Source organism: Bos grunniens, chromosome 15 (genome assembly GCF_055505025.1).
Source record: "Bos grunniens cultivar Pamir isolate PY7600 chromosome 15, Bosgru_T2T1.0, whole genome shotgun sequence".
NCBI classification, from domain to species: Eukaryota; Metazoa; Chordata; class Mammalia; order Artiodactyla; family Bovidae; genus Bos; species Bos grunniens.
This window is the reverse complement of record NC_141179.1, coordinates 24,868,402-24,892,310: the sequence shown is the minus strand read 5'-3', so window position 1 is coordinate 24,892,310 and position 23,909 is coordinate 24,868,402. Positions and strand designations below refer to the sequence as shown.

The following is a 23,909-nucleotide window of genomic DNA, read 5'->3' as shown; positions in this document are numbered from 1 at the left end:
ACATCAGTGAGTGAGTGCTTGGTTGGCATCCACAGCTCTCATGCCTCCAGCTACAAACAGTTGCTACTCACACAGTACTTTTAGTAAATTTATAAAACCCATTGACAAGTAACACCTCACCAGGCAAGATCTTGCCATGTGTTTTCTTTCATCAAAGAAATTTAAAGCAATAGCCAGATGAAACATATTTTTCAAGGAGAATAATGATGCTGATAGTAGTAGTAGATAACCTTGATTGATCATGTACTATATGCCAGACTGTGCTCACAACTTAACATATTATCTCAGTACTTAGGACAGCTTCAGGAAGTTTTCTTATTTCTTGTTAAATAATTTGCACAAGGTTACTTACCTAGTAAAGGGTACAGCCAAGGTTGAACCCAGGGACTTCTAACTCCCAAGAGCTCAAGAAATCTCTGATCCTACTTCTTAGTTGATGGACTCATGGTCTTGGGTTAGAACCTGTTAGTCTGTAGAACTCTCTTCCTGATGTTTTAAATTTTCAGTTCTCATTGCAGTCTTTCTCAATAGATTATCTTCCTTTCTACTTGAATGAGCTAACTGATACCTAAAGAGCTCTCTGCCTCATGCTTGGGGTCCTCCCCCCTTCAGAATCTTTTCTCTTAGTGGAAGATGTACTCTTCCCTTCTTCCCTCTTTTAGAGATGAATCTAAATCAGTGGTATCTAGAAACCTTTTTGATTGTGACTCCTAGGGAAGAATACTCCTGTCATCTAGTGAGTGGAAGCCAAGAATGCTGCTAAATATCCTGCAGTGTACAGAGAGCCCCCCCTTCCCCAAAACAAGAAGTTGTCTGGCCCAAAATGTCAATGGGGCTTAAGAAACCCTGGTTTAGATGATGTTTCTCCTCATTCGCCTAAGTTTTCTTTCATCTTCTTTATCCTAGCCTAATTCCCAGGTACCTTCACTGCCTTCTGCGCCCTTGAGACTCAGGATATGGTCCATGGACCAGTAGCATCCATATCACCTAAGAGTTTGTCAGAAATGTAGAAATTTGGGTGTGCTGGAGCCAGCTTGTACTTGTACTGCCTCTCCAGGTGACTGTATACATTTCTTCCCAACTCTGTGTTCAATGACCTCATGTTAGTAGCTTGAAATCTCAGTTGAAATATTTCTACTAAGGCAATAAGTAGGCTGGACAAATCAACATACCACTGTCTGGGCCTCCACCCTAGACCTGCAGAATCAGAATCGCTTTTTGACAAGATCCCTGGGTGATAAACTTTGTGAAAGTGATCAATTTTCTGCTCCAAAGGATTCCCGTTTTCCCTTCAGCTATGCACACTCCTCCTCAATCCTCAAACAAAATAGCAACAATAGCAAAATTGTCTGCCTTGTTCTTTAATTTTGTTTACTATCTTTCATTTTGTTTACTTTCTTGTAAGTCCACCTGTTTCTTCTCTAAAACAGTTTTCCAGTTACAATGTAATTCCAGCTCCTTGTGGATAATTTGAAAAATACAGACCTAAGCAAGGTTTAGCTCTTGGCTGGTAGGAGGCCCCCCCTCCCCATGCCGAAGTGAGTTGGTTCCCAGATTTTACTTGAGGTGCAGCAGCAACTTTGCAAAAGCCCAGTTAGCAGGTGACTCTGGGGATCACTTAGGCTCCAGCAGGATGAGGGCTGATTGCCCACAGGCCTACAGAGAGGCTGACCAGGCAACAGAAGATTAGATTGTAGGGCAGTGAGTGGTTTTATGTGATCAACATCTCCGAGGGCACCCAACGAGAGCCTTGCCAGCAGTAGGCTTTAGTAGCAAGTGAAATGGATCTCTTGGAGGTGACCAGTGACTAATCACCTTCTAGTCAGGTCAGTGACCTTTTAGTTCTAGTTCTTTCTACATCCTTGCTTATTCAAATTCTTTCTCAAGTCCCATTTTCATGGTTTGATTTGTGATGATTTTTCATGGCCACTTTTTGGTTGATAGTTATTTTGGCTCTTGATTTTGTTGCTAGTTATTACCAACTGTTCTGCTTTTTACAAAAAAATTCCAGCGTGTTTTCTTGAATCATTCACCATGGTCTCATCACAGATGTACCACAGTAAGCCCTCGGTTCTGAACTGATGACATCATTTTATAACTTTTATGAAAACTAGCCCTGGAAAAGATGTTTGAATTTATGTACTACAGCTTTCTCTTTTTTGTGTGGAGGGATGGAGTCGTGCTGCACAAGTTTGTAGGATCTTAGTTCCCAACCACGGAGAAGGCAATGGCACCCCACTCCAGTACTCTTGCCTGGAAAATCCCATGGACGGAGGAGCCTGGAAGGCTGCAGTCCATGGGGTCACAAAGAGTCGGACACGACTGAGTGACTTCACTTTCACTTTTCACTTTGGTGCATTGGAGAAGACAATGGCAACCCACTCCAGTGCCGACTATTGGGTCGCACACAGTCGGACACGACTGAAGCGACTTAGCGGCAGCAGCAGTTCCCAACCCAGGATTGAATCTGTGCCCTTAACAGTGAAAGTGCCAAGTCCTCACCATTGGACCACCAAGGAATTCCATACTGCACCTTTGCCCTAGAGTGCCAGGGCTTCAGTAGTTGTGGCACTCGGGCTTAGCTACTCAGTGGCATGTGGGATCTTGTTGAGCCAGGGATCAAACCTCTGTCCCCTGCATTGGCAGGTGATTTTTATCCACTGCATCACCAGGGAAATCCCCTACTACAGCTTTCTTGGTTTTGCAAATATAGTAACTGGTTTAGGGAGTTGATTTATTCGTGATCACAGTCTGTGGCAGAACCCTGGCCTCAGGCTTTGGTTCCGTGTCCTGGTAAGTGTGCCCAGTGTTGCTACTGTACTTCCTGAGCCCTCTGCCCTGGGACCTTTGGGCCCCGTGCTTCATGTGTGTGTGTTTGTATGCACGTGTGTATGTATTTGGCTACTCTGGGTCTTAGCTGCACGCAGGATCTTTAGTTGTGACGTGCAGCATGTGGGATCTAGTTCTCTGACCAGGGGTGGAACCTGGGCCGCTTGCATTGGAAGCTCAGAGTCCCAGCCACTGCACCACCAAGGAAGGCCCTGAGGCCTTTATTTTTCTGGCTTTTCTACATTTCTTCTCTGCTAGGGGCGAACCTTTGCTTTCTTTGTTGTTACTGTCCTTTTATTAACTGTTTCCAGATCTGCATGTCTGATCCCAAATTGCAGACGACTTCAACTCCTCTTTTTCCAAATGCTTTTTGAGCATTTCTACTTGAGATAAACATTTGCTGCCTCACTCCTTTTCCCACAGTTACTGTACCAGCCCTGTAAATACATACTTAGAGCATCTGCCATATGCCAGTTTTTGGTACATTTTTAATCTTTATAAAAACCCTATAAGGTATGAATTATTATGTCTTATTACTGTGGGAAAACTCAGCCTCAGATATTAATATAACTCACAAGGTCCTAATAAGAAAATTTTAAACCAAAGTCTGTCTCTGTATTGCATTTGAAAAAATGACTCACTCAAGAATAAATTCTAAGTAGCACGGTTGAGGGGTTCCCAGGTGGCTCAAATGATAAAGAATCAGCCTGCGAATGCAGGAGATGAAGGCAGAAGAAGCAGCGTTCCTGCCTTGGGTCGGGAAGATCCCCTGAAGAAGGTAATGGCTACCCATTCCAGTATTCTTGCCTGAAAAGTCCCGCAGACAGAGGAGCCTCGCGGGACTACAGGCTACAGTCCATAGGGTGGCAGAGAGTCAGATGGCTTAGCAACTGAGCACACGCAGCATGGCATAGGTGAGACTTCATGCCATTCTGACTTTGCCTGCTGCAGTACATGTCTCTCTAGAACCAAACTTTTTGACTACCTTGACAATTTATGGAGCACTTTAACATATATTTCTCATTGAACCCATATAGCAACTCTATGAAATAAAATTTAGTGTGAAGCAGAATTTGCAAAGTGACCCAACTAGTAAGTAATAAAACTAAAACCCTGGCAAAGGCAATTATTTTTCTAGGATATCAGTATTTTTACTATAATCTGTAGATGAATTTTGTTAAGATGGACAGATCACAGTATTTTACATTTAAAAACTCATTTTTTCATTTTAATAACAATTCCTGTACCCATTACTTCATTTCACAGTCACACCTGTGCTGTCAAAGCTTATGGTATACTTTATTTTCCAGCTGTAGAAATTGATGCTCAAGAAAGTTGAAATTTACCCAGAGGCTAATGTGTGGTGCAGTCGGGGATACCTGGTGCTATTGCCACCATCAAGGCTTTCTAATAAACACAGAGGTCAAAATGCCAGACATTCATAGCCAGATTAAAGATCTGTGTGAATAGATGCTAGCAGCTGCTACATAATGGTTGGTAGGTTAAATTTGAGATATCCTAAGAAAATATTTCCTTTTTCCAATATTCCTGCCCAAGTTAGTACTTTCCTGGTGTCTTTTTTCTTTTTTGTTGTGTGTATGCATGTACATATGCAAAGCTCAGTTTTTATTCAGTTGAGGTGAAATTCATATAATATAAATTACATATTTTAAAGTATACATTTAGTATATTCACAACATTGCAGAACCACCACTTCTGTCTGGGTCCAAAATATTTTTATCACCCCAAAAGAAAACTGAATTCTACCAAGCAGTCCCTCCCCATTTCCCCTCCACTCTCCCTGCTGGCCACACTGATCTGCTTTCTGTCTCTGCGTTTTACCTGTTCTGATAGTTCATGTAAATGGAATCGTATAATATGTGACCTTTTGTGTATTGTGTCTTTCACTTAGTTTATTGAAGTTTATCCAAGTTATAGCATGTATCAGTACTTCATTCCTTTCAATAATGGCTGATACTCAGCTCTAGAACCAAACATGAAACAATGGACTGGTTCCACATTGGGAAAGGAGTATGTCAAAGCTCTGTATTGTCACCCTGCTTATTTAACTTATATGAAGAGTACATCATGCGAAATGCCGGGCTGGATGAAACACAAACTGGAACCAAGAGTGCCGGGAGTAATATCAATAACCTCAGTAGTCATGTACAGATGTGAGAGTTGGACCGTAAAAAAGACTGAGCACTGAAGGATTGATGCTTCTGCACCATGGTACCAGAGAAGACTCTTGAGAGTCCCTTGGATAGAATTGATGCTTTTGAACTGTGGTGCTGGAGAAGATCTTGAGAGTCCCTCGGATAGCATAGAGATCAAACCAGTCAGTCCTAAAGGAAATCAACCCTGAATATTCATTGGAAGGACTGATGCTGAAGCTCTAATACTTTGTCCACCTGATGTGAATAGCTGACTCATTGGAAAAGACTATGATGCTGGGAAAGATTGAAAACAGGAGGAGAAGGGGTCGGCAGAGAATGAGATGGGTTGGATGGCATTGCCATCATGAATAGACAGGAGTTTGAGTGAATTCCAGGAGATAGTGAAGGACAGGGGAGCCTGGCATGCTGCAGTCCATGGGGTTGCAAAGAATTGGACTCGGCTGAGTGACTGAATAACAGATATATCTGTTACATCTTACCTGATGTGAGATGTAATTTTTCCATTGGTGGACATTGGAGTTTTTCCCACCTTTTGGCTTTTGCAAGTAGTACTTCTGTGAACATTCATGTCCAAATATTTGAGTGTATGCTAAGTCACTTCAGTCATGTCTGACCCTTTGCAACCCCGTGGTCTGTAGCCACCAGGCTCCTCTGTCCTTGGGATTCTCCAGCCAAGAATACTGGAGTGGGCTGCCATGCTCTCCTCCAGGGCATCTCCCTGACCCAGGGATCAAACCTGTGTCTCCTGCATTGCAGGTGGATTCTTTACCACTGAGCCACATGTAAAGCCCTAAATATTTGAATACCTGCTTCCAATTATTTTGGGTATATACCTAAGTGTAGAATTGCTGGCTCATAGGGTAATTCTATATATAACGTTTTGAAGAACCGTCAGACTTTTCCACAGCATCTTTACTGTTTTACATTCCCACCAGCAGCACACAAAGATTCCAGTTTCTCCATGTCCTCTCCAAACTTGTAATTTTCCATTTTTGCTTTGTTTGATAGGAGTCATCTTTGCCTATGATGTGGTATCTCATTTAGTTTTGGTTTGCATTTTCCTAATGGCAGTTGTTGTTAAGCATCTTTTCTTAGGCTTATTGATCATTTGTATCTCTTCTTTGGGGAAATGTCTGTTTCAGTCTTTTTCCCGTTTTTGAATTGGGTTTATTTGTCTTTGGTTTTTGAATTGTAAGAATTTTAATATAATCTGAAATACTAGACCCTTCTCAGATTTATGTTTTGAAAATATTTACTCCCATCCTGTAGGTTGTCATTTCACTTTCTTGATAATGTCCTTTGTTGCATACAAGTTTTTAATTTTGATGAAACGCCACTTACCTGTTTTTTCTTCTGTCACTTGTGCTTTGGGGATAATATAAAAAGAATCCATTGTCAAATTCAAGATACTGAAGATTTACCTCTAACTTTCTTGTTAGAGTTGTATAATTTTATCTCTTTGACTTTAGATGTTGATCCATTTTCAGTTAGTTTTTGAATCTTGTGTGAAGTAGGGGTCAAACTTTATTCTTTTTCAAGTGTATATCTAGTTGTTCTACCACCGTTTTTGTTTGGAGTGTGTAAACATAAAGTGTACATCATGTTCCTTGGGTAAGTGTATATATTACAATATGTTTGCTCTTCTGATATTTATCACATCACATACCTATAGTGCATTATTATGATGTTCTGTAAACCTTACATTAAATCTCTATGGCTACTTTAGTACTTGTTGCAAATTTTGCTCTTAAATACTGTCAATCTTATGCTTATACCATCCTGAATGCCATTTTTTGAAGAGGCTTTTTTTCCCCCCATCAAATAGTCTTGACATCCTTATCAAAAATCAGTTGACCAGGACTTACCTGGTTGTCCAGTTGTTAACTGTCTGCCTGCCAGTGCAGGGGACACAGGTCCCATCTGTGGTCCTGGAAGATCCCATAGATCACAGGGCAACTAAGCCCACGCGCCACAACTACTGAGGCCCCGCGCCTAGAGGCCGTGCCCCGCAGCAAGAGAAGCCACCACAGAGAGAAACCTGCACGCTGCAACGAGGAGTAGCCCCCACCTGCCGCAGCTAGAGAAGGCCTGTGTGCAGCAGTGAAGACCCAGCACAGCCAGAAGTTAAATCAATAAATAGATAATAGAATTTTTTAAAAAACTTAAAGATCAGTTGACCAGAGATTATGACTCTCTTCTGGACTCCCAATTCCAATTCATTTGCCCATCTGCTTGTCCTTATGCCAGTACTATACTGTCGTGATTACTCTAGTTTCACAGTAACTTTTGAAATCTTAAGAGTGTGAGTGAGTCCTCTTTGTTCAATATTGTTTTGGCTATTCAGCGTCTTGTGAAATTCCATATGGATTTCATATGGATATGGTCAGCATTTCTGTAAAAATGGTCATTGGAATTGATCTTTTTTACATTGCATTGAATCTGTAGATCACTTTGGGTAGTATTAACGTATTAATATTAAGTCTTTGTGGTGGTTCATTTTATGTGTCAGCTTGACTAGACCAGGAGGTGTCCAGACATTTTGTCAAACATTCTGGTTATGTCTGTGAGGGTGCTTCTGGATGAGATTAGCATTTGAATCAGTAGGGTGAATAAAGCTGATTGCTCTCTCTGATGTCTTTGGACCTCATCCCAGCTACCGAAAGCCTAAACAGTAAAGGCTGGTAGAGAGGAAACATTACCTACCTAATTGGGTGCAGGTCTTCTCTTGCCCTCAGACTGAAAGTTATATCAGCTTTCCTGGTTCTCAGGCTTCCAACTCAGGTTAAAATGACCCCATTGGCTGGTTCTCCAGCCAGTGTAGATCTTGGAACTTCTCAGCTTCCAAAATCCCAAGAGCCAATTTGTAATAATAAATTTCTTAACTCACATATACTGGAAACTATGAACACAGGATTTCTTCACACACACACTGACGCCCTGTTGGTTCTGTTTTTCTGGAGAACCTTAATACGGTCTTTCCGTCCATTACCTTGGATGTTCTTCCATTTATGAAAGTTTCCTTTACTTTTTTTCTCAGTGTTATGTAGTTTTTAGTATACAGATCTTTCACCTTCTTGGTTAAATTTATTCTGAAGTGTTTTATTCTTTTGGAAACTATAATGAATGGAATTGTTAATTTCCTGTTTAGATTGTACACTGTTACTGTATAGAAACACAGCTGATTTTTTTCTATAGATCCTATGCTCTTCAACTTTGCTGAATTTATTTATTAGCTCTAGTGGATTTTTTTGGTGTTTTATATATCATGTCATCTGTAAATAGAGATAGTTTTGCTTTTTCCTTTCCCATGTAGGTGTCTTTTATTTATTTTTCTTGCCTAATTGTTCTGGCTAGAACTTCTAGTATAATGTTGAATAACATTGGTGAAAATGGCCTTCTTTGTATTAATACTGATTTTAAGGGGGACTCTTTCAGTCTTGCACTACTGTGCATGATGTTAACTGAGTTTCTTTTTTAAATACAGGTCCTTCATCACATTGAGAAAATGCCGTTCTTTTCCTAGTTTCCCAATTATTTATATCATCAAATGTGTTGTATTTTTTCTGCATTGATCAAAATGACTCCCCCCCCCCTTCATTGTGTTAGTATGGTATACTACATTATTTTTTTTATGGTTTCTTTTTATGTCTTTGTCAGTCACATTCTCTTAGGCATCCATTTTCAAATACTTGACTAAGCTTCATCTCTTCACTCTTTGAGATGTACAGAGTATACTCTTAGTGCTTAGTCGCTCAATTGTGTCTATCCCTGTGACCCCATGGCCTGTAGCCTGCCAGGCTCGTCTGTCCATTGGATTTATCAGCAAGAATTCTGGAGTGGATTGCCATTTCCTCCTCCAGGGGATCTTCCCAACCCAGGGATCGAACCTGAATCTCCTATGTCTCCAGCATTGCAGGTGTATTCTTTACTCACTGAGCCATTGGAAAAACCCATAGACTGTACTCTACCATTCCATTTTTCCTACCAGCTTCCAACTGCTTTCATCATCTTTGGTTTATTCAGTAGCTCTGTAACTCATGGTTAAGCTTTCTTTTCCTAATTTTAACCACTTTTAAACTAGCTGTTAACATGTGATAGATTAATCCCTTTAAAATGCCTTTTTTGCCCCTCACATTTCTTCCCTGCTGAAGAGCCTGTAATGATTTTATGTTGTTCATTAGATCAAGTCTAAACTCATCCTGACATTTAGAACTGTTCATAATCCCATCCCACATCACCTCTCTGCTGCTGCTGCTAAGTCGCTTCAGTCGTGTCTGACTCTGTGCGACCCCATAGACGGCAGCCCACCAGGCTCCCCTGTCCTTGGGATTCTCCAGGCAAGAATAGTGGAGTGGGTTGCCATTTCCTTCTCCAGTGCATGAAAGTGAAAAGTGAAAGTGAAGTCGCTCAGTCGTGTCCTACTCCTAGCGACCCCATGGACTGCAGCCCACCAGGCTCCTCCATCCATGGGATTTTCCAGGCAAGAGTGCTGGAGTGGGGTGCCATTGCCTTCTCCATCACCTCTCTGGTCCCTGTTATTTATAAAAGATGGAAACTACACACTGAGGCCCATCTAATAATAACATAGAATTTTGTTTCTGAAACTATAAGTGTGTAAACTTGCTTTCTATATCTTTTCCTGTATTTTCTTAGTTTCTCATTTAGCAAATAGATGGCTAAATGGCATTTTCTTAAACTTTTGAAGATGCGTTTCATAAGACCTTGTCATATTAGTTTCCTGGACCTGTTTCCTGTATTTGGTTGAGGCATATATGTATTTAAAGAAATGAAAAAATATTGTCTTAGTGTATTCTAAAGTAAGGGGAAAAAAGGTGCAGGACGTCGTGTATAGTATGAAAGAAGACGTTCGTGTGCATAGACCGTTGCTGAAAGATGTCAGCAACTATTAATAGTGATTACTCCTGGGACATGGAACTGGATGGAAGGACCAGGGAAATTTCCCTTTCATTTTATATCATTTTGTGCTGTTAGAATTTTCTACTCAGTGAATGTGGACAAAAGAGATGAAAAAGTTTGAGTAAATAATGATTAGTTCTTTTTCCTTGCTTTTAATATTAGTTCATACCCCTCTAAACCACTTAGGATTGACTAACTTTTAAAAGCTTTTAATGCTTTTTAAAAACGTTAAGCCAGTTGATGAACTGTAACAGTGATTTTCATCATGTACCTAAGTTTTGCACCATTAAAATAAGTTATCGATTTCAGGGGATTCGGTTTTATCCAGAAAAAAATGGCTATTTGTCATTTGTGGAGTCATGAGGCACTTTAGATTTCCATGTTATGAGTAAATTGTACCAACATAGAGTTGTTACTGGAATAAAAATTGAAAAAATAGCAGGGCTTTTGCGGACTTTTTCCGTGGAAGTTGGAAAGGTTAGCGGCAGTCTCAGACTGTGCTAAGACTCTGTTATATAGTCTGGGTTTCTGGAGTTGCTGCTGTGTATTTTCTTTGACTCCTAGAGTTACCCTTTGCTTTCCTTGGATATTTAAGGTTTATTTTAAAATTAGAAAACCAGATCTTTGACTTTGGAGAGAATTTTATTAGGCACACCTTGGTATTTCTTTGGAATAAAGTAGCATTTATCAATTACTTAGCTTTAAATTTAGAAATGTCCTTGTAAAAATAGATAATCGAGATCAGTAAATGTGTGCATCAGAATGGTGAAAATAGCATTCCTGTTTGAAGGAATGGAATCATCTAGAAAGCACCCTTGTCACAGTGCTAAACTGGGTATTTTGAAGATTGTGAGATTAGTAATCGCAGTAGTTTGCTCATCAAGGAGTTTTAATTTAGTTGCAGTAGGATTAGGTCAGTTGTTTATTACAAAACTTGATAACTTAATGTTTTTACCATGCAAATAATCCTGTTTATTGTTTATGATGAGGTGAGTTGCCATCTTTGCTGTAAGAGAACCTCAGTAGAGAGAAGCTTTGCACCAAAACCATGGAGTAGCTGAGCTCTTTCTAGAGATTTGTGTGTGCCTGTCTTTCTTTACTGCCTCTGGGCAAGAAAAGAGAGTGCTCTTTGTTTTATGAAAATAATCTGTATTTAGTTAAGGAAATGCAGACCTGTTGGCTCTTGCCAGTTATTTGACTTCATTATGACTAGAGCACAGGCTTTGTCTTGTCTCTTGTTGGCTGTGTGCTTTATTTGTAGCATCATAGTTATGGTGAAGTTAATATTTAAATCAATTTCGTGTGAAGTTGAGGAGAAACTGTGAGTTATCTATGCACAATGAGCTTAGCTTGTCTGTTGTTGTAAAATTAAAATGTCAGATATACCACCAGGCTCCTCTGTCCATGGAATTGTACAGGTAAGAATACTGGAGTGGGTTGCCTTTTCCTACTCCAGGGGATCTTCCTGGCCCAGGGATCGCACCTGAGTCTCCTACATTGCAGTGGATTCCTTACTGTCTGTACCCGGGAAGCCCTGATTAGGATTTGGGTTGTGGGTGCCACTGAGAGTTTAGGTTTAGCTAAATATTTATAGGACTGAGTCATGTAATAGCACTTGTTCATGTGTGCCAATAGCATAGCTTACTCGTTGTGAAATGTGCTGTTCAGAATCTTAATGGTTATTTTTGAGTAATCATTTAATCAAGATATTTGATGACAAAATTGATTTTATAAACCGTAGTTTTCTAATTTGCACAATGAAGATGATCCCTGACTATTTTAGGGTTGTTTCAGGGATTACATGATGTATGAGGCATCCGAAGTTCCTGACAGAAAGGCGTTCAATAAGTGTTGGTTACAACTGTGAACAGCACTGTCCTGTGGGTAATTCACATTAGGTAGTGTGTTGTGTGATTCTTGTCTTTATGGAGGCAGGAATTTCACATATAAACAGAGGTCTACATGGGGAGAAATAGCAGGTAAAGATAGTAAGTCCCATTCCTTTACAGGCTCGTTTGTTCCCTCAGCATGGGAGGTTAGAAAGGGCAGAGAATAAAGGGGCTGGAGTCCTTGAATAGTATGGGGCTTCCCAGGTGGCACTAGTGGTCAAGAACCTGCCGCCAGTGCAGGAGACGTGGGAGATGCGGGTTGGTCCCCAGGTCAGGACGATCCCCTGGCGGAGGCAGAGCAGCCCACTCCGATATTCTTGCCTGGAGAATCCCCAAGGACAGAGGAGCCTAGCAAGTTACAGTCCATAGGGTCACACAGAGTCAGACTGAAGTGACTTAGCACACACATAGAGTTCTTGAGGGAGATGAGATGAGTATAACACTGTTCTTGGAGCTGCACAGAATGATTTTATGTCGTTGTCATCTCTGCCCAATAGCTTTAAAAAAAAAGGGAACCTGAGTTTCCTTTCCTGAGAGTATTCTAGATGTGTTAATGTCTGCTGCTACCTCTTTCAGCATGGAGACAGAGGAGTGGGACTTTAACCTGTGGCCACATGTAATGGTTAGTAAGTTACTTATCATTTGAATACCGTATTTCGTTGATTAGCACTTATTCGGCATTCTGAGATCTCTGAACTTGAGATGCTCCTTAATTTACCATCCTCCACATAGCACATGTGGTGTAGTTTTTATGGTCTACACACATGTGGGCTTGGTCATAGCTCTTCCTGCCACCATGGCAGCCAGGTTACACACCCTGTTGGTACTGCATGGTTAGTTTACTTGCCGTCTAAAACGACTTTAAAAAGATCACACTATGATTCAACAGTGAAACAAAAACTATGAAGAAAAGCATAGAAACAGAACAGCAGGGTACAGATTTGATTTTATGTGAAGTAAAATATTTGTCTTTGGAGGAATGATTGCAAGTTGAGATTTTCTTGCAAAACTACAATCGAATGCATCATGGGACCTCAGAAAGGGAGATACTGTAGGTGTTTTAAGCCTTTTTTGATGTTGTTGCTGAGAAATATGCTAAAGAATTACCTAATGCATGCCAGGCTATGCACCTGGAAGCAGGGTGACTTGTGTTTCTCAACATAAATGAGACATTTTGGAGCTACGAGAAGCTGATGTGACCAGGTCATGTGTCTCCTAGGATTGTCGTGAAGGTATTGTGTCATAGTTGAGCAGCAGTTTTTCTCTTTGGTGACACCATTTTATAACTGATGGCACCTTAGATTCAGTATCTTCTAGTGTTTACACCTCTAGCTCCTGATGGTAGCTTATTTGGAACTGATTGTTCTACTAAGTAATCAAAACTGTGCTTCTGTAAAGGCAGCTAAAATAAAAATAGGAAACTTGCTAAGATCAAGGTCAAAATTTAAGAATAAAATATTTGCATTGTTTTGCATTAAGTAGGCGTTTTTTGCCTGTTTTCTTCGTCTTCTCAGATACAGCATGGCATAGAGGTTAGGGTGCAGACTCTGGGGTCGGGCAGCCTGGGGTCCAGTCCCAGCTCCAACCCTTACTAGCAGTAACTTTCTGTAAGTTACTCAACCTCTCTGTGCCTCAGTCTTCTGTCAGACGGCCACAGTGTGTCTCTCACAGGTTTGTTCTGAGAGATAAATGAGTTAATACCTCTGAAGTGCTTTGAACAGCACCTGGTGGGAAGTAAGCGGTGTGAGTGAGCTGTTATTCCACCTGGCATTGTCTTTTGTTGAAACACTGAGTGGTCTGAGGTGAAGGTGTGTCTGTCTATCCCACTCTTCTCTCCTTGGTTCCAGTTCAAGGCTGATACACTACCCATTTCCCCTTCGCAGTTGTTATTCCATCCTTTTTTGGATACGTCATTTTGGACTTTTTAGAAAATTGGATATGATTGAGCTATATAGATTTGCACACTTTTACACAGTATGATCTGGAGAAGGCAATGGCACCCCACTCCAGTACTCTTGCCTGGAAAATCCCATGGACAGAGGAGCCTGGTAGGCTGCAGACCATGGGCTTGCAAAGAGTCAGACACGACTGATCGACTTCACTTTCACTTTTCCCTTTCATGCATTGGAGAAGGAAATGGCAACCCACTCCAGTGTTCTTGCCTAGAGAATCCCAGGGACGGGGGAGCCTGGTGGGCTGCCCTCTATGGGGTCGCACAGAGTCAGACACGACTGAAGCGACTTAGCAGCAGCAGCAGCAGCAACACAGTATGATCACGGAATTAGGATTCATTTGAAAACAGACTTTTTGATGCATTACTTTTCTAAACATCACATGCTGGGTGTTTTCAGTGTTTTCCAAGGTTAGCTCTGGACACTTCTTAGTGCAAAAGTCCTTCTCCCAGTGCCCAGGCAGTGACTGCCTGAGACAGATGCCCAGCCTCCAGGACTGCTGGGCTCAGCAGGGTAGGGTTCCATTTCGAGCCTATGACCATGGCCTGTGACTAGAACAGAAAGACTGTTGATGCTTTTCTGAGGACTGCACAGGGGTGTTTCAGTTCGTTTTTTCTAGTTCGTGATACTTGAGTGTTGCATTGGGCCCTCAGCTGTTGAAGAACAGAGGATACTGTTTCTCTTACAGCTGGCAGGGAACTAGACTGCCTCTTGGAGACACAGCACTAACCAAAAGATAGTTAGTGGTCAACATCAGCTGTTGATTCGGGGCTTCATTCTAGGATAACCTTAAGAATAGTATAAATTAGATTTCTGCTGGCTGCACTAAGTTAGAACTATTTCGTTTTTAGTATTCATCTGAAAGATCACTGTGTCTTCACTTGGGCCAACCGACCGTTTAAGTTGAGCTTACTTGTAAATACGTGTTTTGTGTTAACTTTTGTCTTTGTGCAAAACAGGACCAAATGCTTAGTGAAGGCTTTGAGGCTGAAAGGGGTTATAAACTGATCTCATAGCACGGAAGGTTTTGCCATGATTCAGATTAGTGAAGAGAAAACACTCCATACTTTATTCTCTCTGGAATTTTATTTGTAATTCAGAAAATTCCAGCTTTATCTATACTTCTTTTTAATCAATCAGACCTAAAGTTTCAAATGTGACGTTGTTGGTGTTTGTTAATTACATGATCAGAAACTTATTGTCAGTGAAAAATGACACACACAAATGGCATGTGCAGTGCAGCTTAAAATAGCACATCTTCACATCCATGCAAATTCCCTGGACTCCTTATAGTGACCTACTTACGCACTGCTCACAGAGAAACAGGAGGCACTTTAAGTGTCCATTAAGGCTAGAATGTTACATTTAAATGTTTTATGCATTTGTAGTTTTACTTGTCACTTGTATTTCTTCCACAAGTATCAAAAGCATTTTCTGTGATTAAGCTTTTAAAAGAGTAATACATTTGACATTTCACAGTGTGTCTGACAGTCAGTACCTTGTTGCTTGGAGCTTGTTGGTTTCTTAAAGTAAGAAATGCAGTTCTCAAGCCTGTTTACCCTAGATGTTCATGTCTCTTCGTTACATGTATCCCGGTTTACTTTCTGATTGACACATGTCTTATGTTCATTTTGTTTCTGAAATACAGAGCTGCCAAATGCTGTTAAATCAACTGAGAGAAATCACAGGCATTCAGGACCCTTCTTTTCTTCATGAAGCTCTGAAGGTTAGTTTCAAGGCCTGTTTGAGTCAACAGGTTTTAGAACAGTTGTTCATATCATAGTTGTGTCAGTCCAAGCTATTTTTATGCCAAAATGAAAGTGCATATGTATAGGGACAGAAGTTCTAGAGGTCAAATGACCCAGTATCTTCAACCTATAAATTATAAGAGCAAGAAAAAGTTGAGGATGAAAGAGACAGTGCAGGGAACTCTGCAGAGATTTGAGATAAATATCAACTAACTGCCCTGTATGGACCTTTTATGGATCCTGATTCAAACTAAAAAATAAATGAGTCAGGGCAGTTTAAACTGGTGATTTGTGTGAGAATAACACTGTGGGTTGTATATTTTTTTAAAGATACATTCTGAAATGTTGAATGATGATGATGTAATAAGATGCTTAGGATTTGCTTCAGAATATCTGGGGGAGAGGAGGCAGAAGAGATAAAATAAGATTGACTGTGGCTCAGTGACTATCGAAGTCAAGTGATGGGCACTTGGGATTCAGTTACATGTTCCCACTTCTGTTGTATACGTTAGAATTTTTACCTAAGGAAAGTTTAAAAAGTTAAAACGAAATAGAAATATGGCCACCACTAGAGAATATGATGACTGACTGGCACCTTTATTGTAGGGGCTGATTCATTTGGAGTCTGATACATCATGCCTTAGCCATTGTGCAGTTGGGAGGAGAAGTATCCAAAGCAGTGAGGTTTCATTCTTGTTTGCGTGTTGTGGGGAATCAGCCCATGCCACTCCCTTCCTGTACCTGGGAGTGTGATGGCATCGCTTCACGTTTCCTACCGTATATCCTAGAATTATATCTAGATTTAGTATGACACCAGGATAGTAAGGAGTTATAACCCCCAAACTCACTTGCTGTTTATTTTAAATGCCGTGATGTTTGACTTTTGAAATTTGTTTTTTTCCCTCCTCTTAGGCCAGTAATGGTGACATCACCCAGGCCGTCAGCCTTCTCACTGATGAAAGAGTTAAAGAGCCCAGCCAAGAGACTGCTGCAGAACCATCTGAAGAAGAGGGGAGTGCTGCCAGCAAAGAGGAATTAGCAAGTAGGTATATCCTGGCTGGGCCCTTTTCTGAACTAGCAGAAATTAAGAGATGAGTTTCTGTGAGTGTCCTTTCCATCACATCAACCCTTCGGAAATAATGGTAATCATGGCTAATTACTGAGCCATAATGAGGTGCCAGGCACAATTCTCAGCACTTAAATGGTTCCATTCATTCAGCAGTTATTTAATGAGCCCCTGTTAGGTGCCAAGCACTCTTTTAGGCACTGGAGATGAACAAAAGGAACAAGAATTGCTGCCTTGTGAGAGATGAGGCCATGGAGGGAGTGAACGGGAGGCAGATTATGCAGAGGCTTCATAGCTGCTTGGCTTGTACTCTGAGCTGGAGGACCAGCCATTGGAGAGTTTGCTGCAGAGGCATGCTGTAAACTGGTTTCCACTCCCTAAGGATCATTCTGGCTGCTATGTTGAGAACAGAACTGTGGGAGGGAGTAGTGAGCATGGGGCAGAGAAGGGAGCCCAGCACCGTTCAAGAAGCTGTTGCTGCTGAGGGCAGTGTGGGCCAGGGCGCGGTGGTGGAAGGGTGACACGTGCTTGCTGCACAGGATCTGCTTACACAGGAGATGGGGCTGTGACAAAAAAGAGAAGGGTTAAAGGTGACTCCAGGTTTTTTTCCTAAGCGGCTGAAAGTGTGGAGCTGTAGTTAACTGACATGGGAACAATTACCAATGGAGCAGATTTGGGGTGGAAAATGAGAAGATCGATTTTGGCAATATTAAATTTGAGAGGCCTGTTAGACATCAAGGTGGAGTGTCAGAAAGACAGTGGCGATCCAAGTGTGCCGTTCAGGGGAGAGAGCTGGGCTGGACCTGGATAAAACTTGAAATCATAAATTTGTAAATGGTACATAAAGTTATGGGAAAGGATGAGCTCTCCTAGGGAGCGGATATAGAAAAGAGAAAAGGTTTCGTGTCTCAGCAGTAGGTACTTCCGATGTTGAGATGTCTGGGGAAGGTAGAGGGGGCAGTGAAGAGTGTATGGAGGCATAGCAGAAAGACCCAGAGAGTGGTACTCTGGAGACCAGAGAGGCTTCTGGGAGGAGGATCTGCCAGCTGGGTCAGGTGGTATTAATGGATATTTGGGCAGTTTCGAGCTATTCTGAGTGCTGCTGCTGTGAATATTCTTCTATATGTCTTTTAATACACAGTGACTTATTTCAATCCATATTTTTCTTGTTGAGATGCATCCATGTTGGCTATACCTGTAGTTATTTCTTTTCATGTATAGTATTTCTTGGTCTGAATACACAAGAGAATTGATATATTGATATATTTGTTGATTGACTTTGGAGTTGTTTTGAATTTTTTTGCCATTATGAACAAATCTACTGTGAGCTATTTTAATTCGCGTTTTTTTGTGCATGTATGCAAGAGTTTCTTTAGTGTTTAAAAACTCGGGATGTAATCGGTGAGTACTGAAACATGCCTGTCTTCATCTTAGTAGGTATTCGGTGTCTCAGATGGTAAGGACTCCGCCTGTAATGCGGAAATCCTGGGTTTGACCCCTGGGTTGGGAGGATCCCCGGAGGGAAAGGCAGCGCACTCCAGTATTCTTGCCTGGAGAATCCCCGTGGACAGAGGGGCCTGGTAGGCTACAGTCTGTGGGGACACAAAGGGTCGGACACGACTGAGCACTGAGCGGCTAAGCACACAGCGTTGGTGACATTAGTTTCCGAAATGATTTTTTAACCTATGTATACTCCCACGAATAGAGTTTGAGGGTAACTCTTGCTCTTACGATTGTTAGATTATAAAATTGTTGCTTGTGTTTTTGATGTAAAATGATTGTCCTGTTTTTAACTAGAATTTAAAAAACTTAAATAATGATACTGGTCATCTTTTCCCTTTTGACCTTCATGTTTCTTCATGTGACATTTCTCTTAGTATCTACTGGTTTTTCTGTTGGTTTCTTGGTATTGATTCTTGATATTCTTACTGATAGTGACCTTATTTTCTTGATATGAATCCATCTTTCTGGACTTGGGCTTTGCAAAATACCTTCTTATTGATGACCTGTGTTTTTCCTCTGTGGTGATGAGCTAATAAATAGCTTTCATTTATTAATCTTCTTCTGTGGTTTATGGTTTTTGTTTAAGAACTCCTATACCATGGTGTCATAGGATATTCTGTTTTATTTTCTTCTAAAATTGTAATGTTTTGCTTTTCATATTTAAATATTTAATTCATCTGAAATGGATTATTTTGGTAAGAAATAAGATAGAAATATAGTTAGATCTATCACTGCCCCCCAGCACCTCCCCTCACTACCCAGGACCTTTTATTGAAAAGGTAGTACTTACCACTGATCTGTAGTATTAGCTCTGTACATTATTTTCGTGTTTTCCATTTTACTTCATTTCTGTTTTTAATTCTTTGCGGTATATACCTAGGAGTGGAATCGCTAGATCATATAACAATTTGTGCTTAAGTTAAAAAAAATTCTAGAATACCTTTTTTTCCATGACTACTACATTATCACACTTAAAAATTAATAACAATTTCTTAATCTCATCAAATACTATTGTAGAAATTTCCCTGCTTGTCTCATGAACAATATGTTGGTAGTTGGTTTGAGAGTATAATGACCCACATAAAATAAAACATTAAGCTATGTTTGAAGTCTGGTTCAAGATGGCAGATAATAGAAGGATGTGCACTCATTTCTTCCTGCAAGAGGACCAAAATTGCAACTAGCTTTGCAGGAGGACAACCTGCAAAAATTTGCAGCCAGACGGGATGACACTGGAACCCACCAAAAGAAGATACCCCACATCCAGAGAAAAAGAAGAAGCCAAGGTTAGACAGCAGGAGGCATACAGTCATGAAAAAAATCAAATCCCATATCTTCTGGGTGGGTCACCCACAGGCTGGAGAACAATAACGCCAAAGAAGTTCTCTCCCGTCTTTGGGATCTGACAAAGGGAGTGGAAGGCCAGGGAATCTGACCCTGAAGGCCAGCAGGATTTGATTATAGGACTTCCAGAGGACTGAGGGGAAAAAAAGACTCCAGTCTTGGAGGACATAAACAAAATTTTGTGCGCACCAAGACCAGAGAAGAGGAGCAGTGACCCCACCGGAGGCTGAACCAAAACTCCCTGTTAGGGTTGGAGGACCTCCTGTGGAGGCGTGGGTCAGCAGGGGCTCACCACAGAGACAGGGCCACTGGAAGGGCCCCCTTGGAGTAAACCCTCTTGGAGGTTGCCATTAACCCTACTGTAGAGCCCGTAGACCGCAGGGCTGGGTCACCTCAGGCCAAACGACTACAAGGGAGGGAGTGCAACCCCAGCCATCAGCAGATAATTGGATTAAAGCTTTACTGAGCAAGGTCCTGCCCAACAGAGCAAGACCCAGTTTTTCCCATCAAATTTTTCACCAGACTCTCCCATCAAGAAGCTTACATAAGCCTCAGCCATCAGAGAGGGGACAGAAGAAGCAAGAAGTAGCACAGTCTCACAGATGGCCAAAACAAAAACTGTATTACAGAAAGTTAATCACGATGAAAAAGCAGAAAGTTATGTCTTAGGTGAAGGGACAAGATAGAATCCCAGAAAAACAACTAAATGAAGCGGAGATAGGCAGCCTTCCAGAAAAAGAATTCAGAATAATAATAATGAAGATGATCCAGGATCTCAGAAGAGAGTGGACACAAAGATTGAGAAGATGCGAGAAATGTTTACCAGAGACCTAGAAGAACTAAAGAGCAGACAAATAGAGATGAATAATACACTAGAAGGAATCAGCAGCAGAATAACCGAGGCAGAAGAATGGATAAAAGACCTGGAGGACAGAGTCGTGGAAATCACTGCCACAGAACAGAATATAGAAAAATGAAAGAAGAAATGAAGAGAGCCTAAGAGAGCTCTGGGACAATGTTAAACACACCAACATTCACATTATAGGGGTCCCAAAGGAGAAAAGAGAGAAAGGATCTGAGAAAATACTTAAAGAGATAATAGCTGAAAACTTCCTGAGCATGGGAAAGGAAGTAGCTAAGCCCAGGAAGCACAGAGTGTCTGTCCCAGGTAGGATAAACCCAACGAGGAACACACCAAGACACATAGTAATCAAACTGACAAAATTAAAGACAAATAAAACACTACAAGGGAACTCTCATCAGGCTGTCAGCTGATTTCTCAGCAGAAGCTCTGCAAGCCAGAAGGGAATGGCATGATAAATTTAAAGTGATGAAAGGGAAGAACCTACAACCAAGAATACTCTACTCAGCAAGACTGTCCTTCAGATTTAATGGAGAAATCAAAAGCTTTCCGAACAAGCAAAAGTTAAGAGAATTCAACACCACCAAACCAGCCTTACAACAAATGCTAAAGAAACTTCTCTAGGTAGGAAACACAAGAGAAGGAAAAGACCTACAGAAAATAAACCCAGAACAATTAAGAAAATGGTAATAGGATCATACATATCGATAATTACCTTAAATGTAAACGGATTAAATGCATCAACCAAAAGACATAGACTTGCTGGGGAGATGAAAACATGTGCATGTATGCACTTCCATTTACCAATCACTCTGCTTGACCCCCCCCCCCAAATTGTATGTAATTATTTTATATTATAATTATTTTATATTATTCAGTTAATCATGTTCCCATTAAGGCTTGCAATTGTAATTATCTTTTTTTTTCTTTTTCTGGCTATTGATTGTGAAAACATATAAACATCTTTTACTATTGTGATTATGTAACTATAACTCGTTTAATACCATTATATCATGATTGGCAACAGAAAAATGAGCTCGATATCACCAAAACTAGGATATAATAGAAAAGCCTTTGAAAAAAATCAGTTTTTAAAATCCAGGTGCATACCAGAATTATCTTGAAATTTTTTGAAAAATACAAATGCTCAGGTATTGCTTATTTTCTCCAGAGCTCCAGATATGTTTCTAATGAGCAGTCATGTTTAAAAACAGCTGGACTCTGGGTCGTCCCAGTGCACCAGCCCAAGCATCCAGTATTGTGCATCGAACCTGGACTGGCGACTTGTTTCATATATGATATTATACATGTTTCAATGCCATTCTCCCAAATCATCCCACCCTCTCCCTCTCCCACAGAGTTCAAAAGACCTGGTGCACTGGGACGACCCAGAGGGATGGTACGGGGAGGGAGGAGGGAGGAGGGTTCAGGATGGGGAACACGTGTATACCTGTGGCAGATTCATGTTGATATATGGCAAAACCAATACAATATTGTAAAGTTAAAAAAGAAAGTAAAAAAAAATTTTAAATAAAAACAACTGGACTATATGATGACCTTTTATCTAGTTTGTTTCACTTTTTCTATTTCATATTCAGTACTCCCATTTCATTTAGTTTATGTTCTCCAACTTTTCCATCTCTTTTTAAAATTTTCTTTCTCAAGCCTTTATCAGGTGTAGTAGAACATCTTTTGTATACATATATATAAACGTGTATTATATATATTTTAAAAAACGGATGAATTTTTGCCTAACTAAAAAAATTATGACATTTTGATTCCACTTGTTTGACTTAGTATGAATAGAATGCTTGATTTCTAATTAAAAAACAGATAATGCATGAAGTAACAAAGGTTTACTCTATGGCACAGGGAGCTATAGTCTATATCCTGTAATAACCTCTGATGGAAAATAATTTCAAAAATAATGTATGTATATTTGTATAACTGAATCATCTTGCTGCGCACCTGAAACATTGTAAGTCAACTATACTTCCATAAAAAATAATATGTTAAAATATGTTTGAAATGATTTTAAGGTTCCTTTTATCTATAAATTCCCCATCTCTTTTTTTGTCGTGTTTCATACATTCTGGAATTTGCTGTTTGCAGTCCTGTGGTGTACTTTAATGAAGTTTTATGTCCTCTGTCTTTCCTGTTAATTTAGGTGCTTATCTGGCATGACAGTGTCATAGGTAGTATTGTGTATATTTCTCCTGTTTTGTCATATCAAGAAGCGAATAATGTCTGGTCACCCCCTTTTTGTGTTGTTAAAATTGTTAGTGTGTTCAGGTTGTCAGCTTGATTCGTTTATCATAAAATTCCCCACCTAGTGTTTCCAGCCACCATTGGTGATTATTGCTTAGATTCTTTATTTTATTGGAGATTTCAAAATGATAATATTTTATATATCATTACCTTGTAATTTATTAGTTAGAATTCTTTTTTTCAATTGTGGTAAAAACACATTAACAAAATTTACATTTTAACCATTTTTAAGTGCATATTTGAGTAGTGTTAAGTATATTCACATTATTGTGTAAAAGATCTCCAGAACTATCTTGTAAATCTGACACTTCATTCCCATTAAGCAACCCTTTTCTCTCTCTACCCCATCCCTGGTAACAGCCTTCTGCTTTCTGCTTCTATGAATTTGACTACTTTAAATACCTCATATAAGTGGAATCATATAGTATTTATGTTTTCATGACTAGCTTATCTCATTTAACATAATGTCCTCAATGTTCATTGATGCAGTGGCATGTGACTTTCTTTTCTTTCCAATTTTTTTCCTTATGGTAAATTACACATAACATGAAAGTTACTATCATAACCATTTTTAAGCGTACAATTCACTGGTATTAGGTACATTCGTGTCATTGTGCAACTAGCATCACCATCCATCTCCAGAACTCTTTATTTGTTTTGTAAGACTGAAACCTGTACCCATTAAACAGTAATTCCCTATTACTCCCTCTCCTAGCAACCTCTGTTATTTCTGTTTTCCATGATCTTGACTACTCTAACTAAGTACCTTTTATAAGTGGGATCATAGAGTATTTGTCCTTTTGTGCCTGGCTTGTTTGACTTAGTATAAGGTCTTTAATGCTCATTCAGATTGTAGCATGTTAGAATTTCTTTTCTGTTTCAGGTTGAATAATACTCCATTGTATATGTATACCAGATTTTGTTTATCCATTTATCTGCCAATGGATATTGGGGTTGCTCCACCTCTTGACTCTTGTGAGTAGAGCCATTTGAACTTGGATGTGCAGATAGCTCTGAGACCCTGATGTGTACCCAGAAGTGAAATCGCTAGACCATATGGGAGTCGACTTTTAATTGTTTGAGGAGCCTCTGTACTGTTTCCCGTAGCATTTGCACCGTTTTATAATCCTACCAGCAATGCAGAAGAGTTCCAGCTTCTCCAAATCCTCGCTAATACTTGTTATTTTCCGGTTTTTGGTTGTTTTTTTGATGGCCATTCTAATGGACGTGAGGCGATAGCAGCACATTGAGGTTTTACTGTGCACTTTCTCTGACGACAGTGACACTGAGCATGCTTTCATGTGCCTGTTAGCCATCTTACATCATCTTTGGAGAAACGTCTATTCAGGTCTTT

The 23,909-nt window shown here is 40.2% G+C and overlaps 1 protein-coding gene across 24 annotated transcripts in view; it reads left to right on the top strand.

Annotated features, from left to right (window-relative positions):
• USP28 (ubiquitin specific peptidase 28) overlaps positions 1 to 23,909 on the top strand; it is a 65,415-nt gene that overhangs the window by 3,729 nt on the left and 37,777 nt on the right. For 13 of the 24 annotated variants that reach the window (XM_086339299.1, XM_086339285.1, XM_086339294.1 and 10 more), the window contains exons 1-3: positions 12,315 to 12,434; positions 15,413 to 15,490; positions 16,425 to 16,554. In XM_086339299.1, coding sequence (XP_086195425.1) covers positions 12,366 to 12,434; positions 15,413 to 15,490; positions 16,425 to 16,554 — 277 coding nt within the window. In that variant the 5' untranslated portion in view covers positions 12,315 to 12,365. Of the gene's footprint in view, positions 1 to 12,314; positions 12,435 to 15,412; positions 15,491 to 16,424; positions 16,555 to 23,909 lie in introns of those variants that run through there. The other 11 variants (XM_086339300.1, XM_086339289.1, XM_086339296.1 and 8 more) reach the window with 1 other exon arrangement.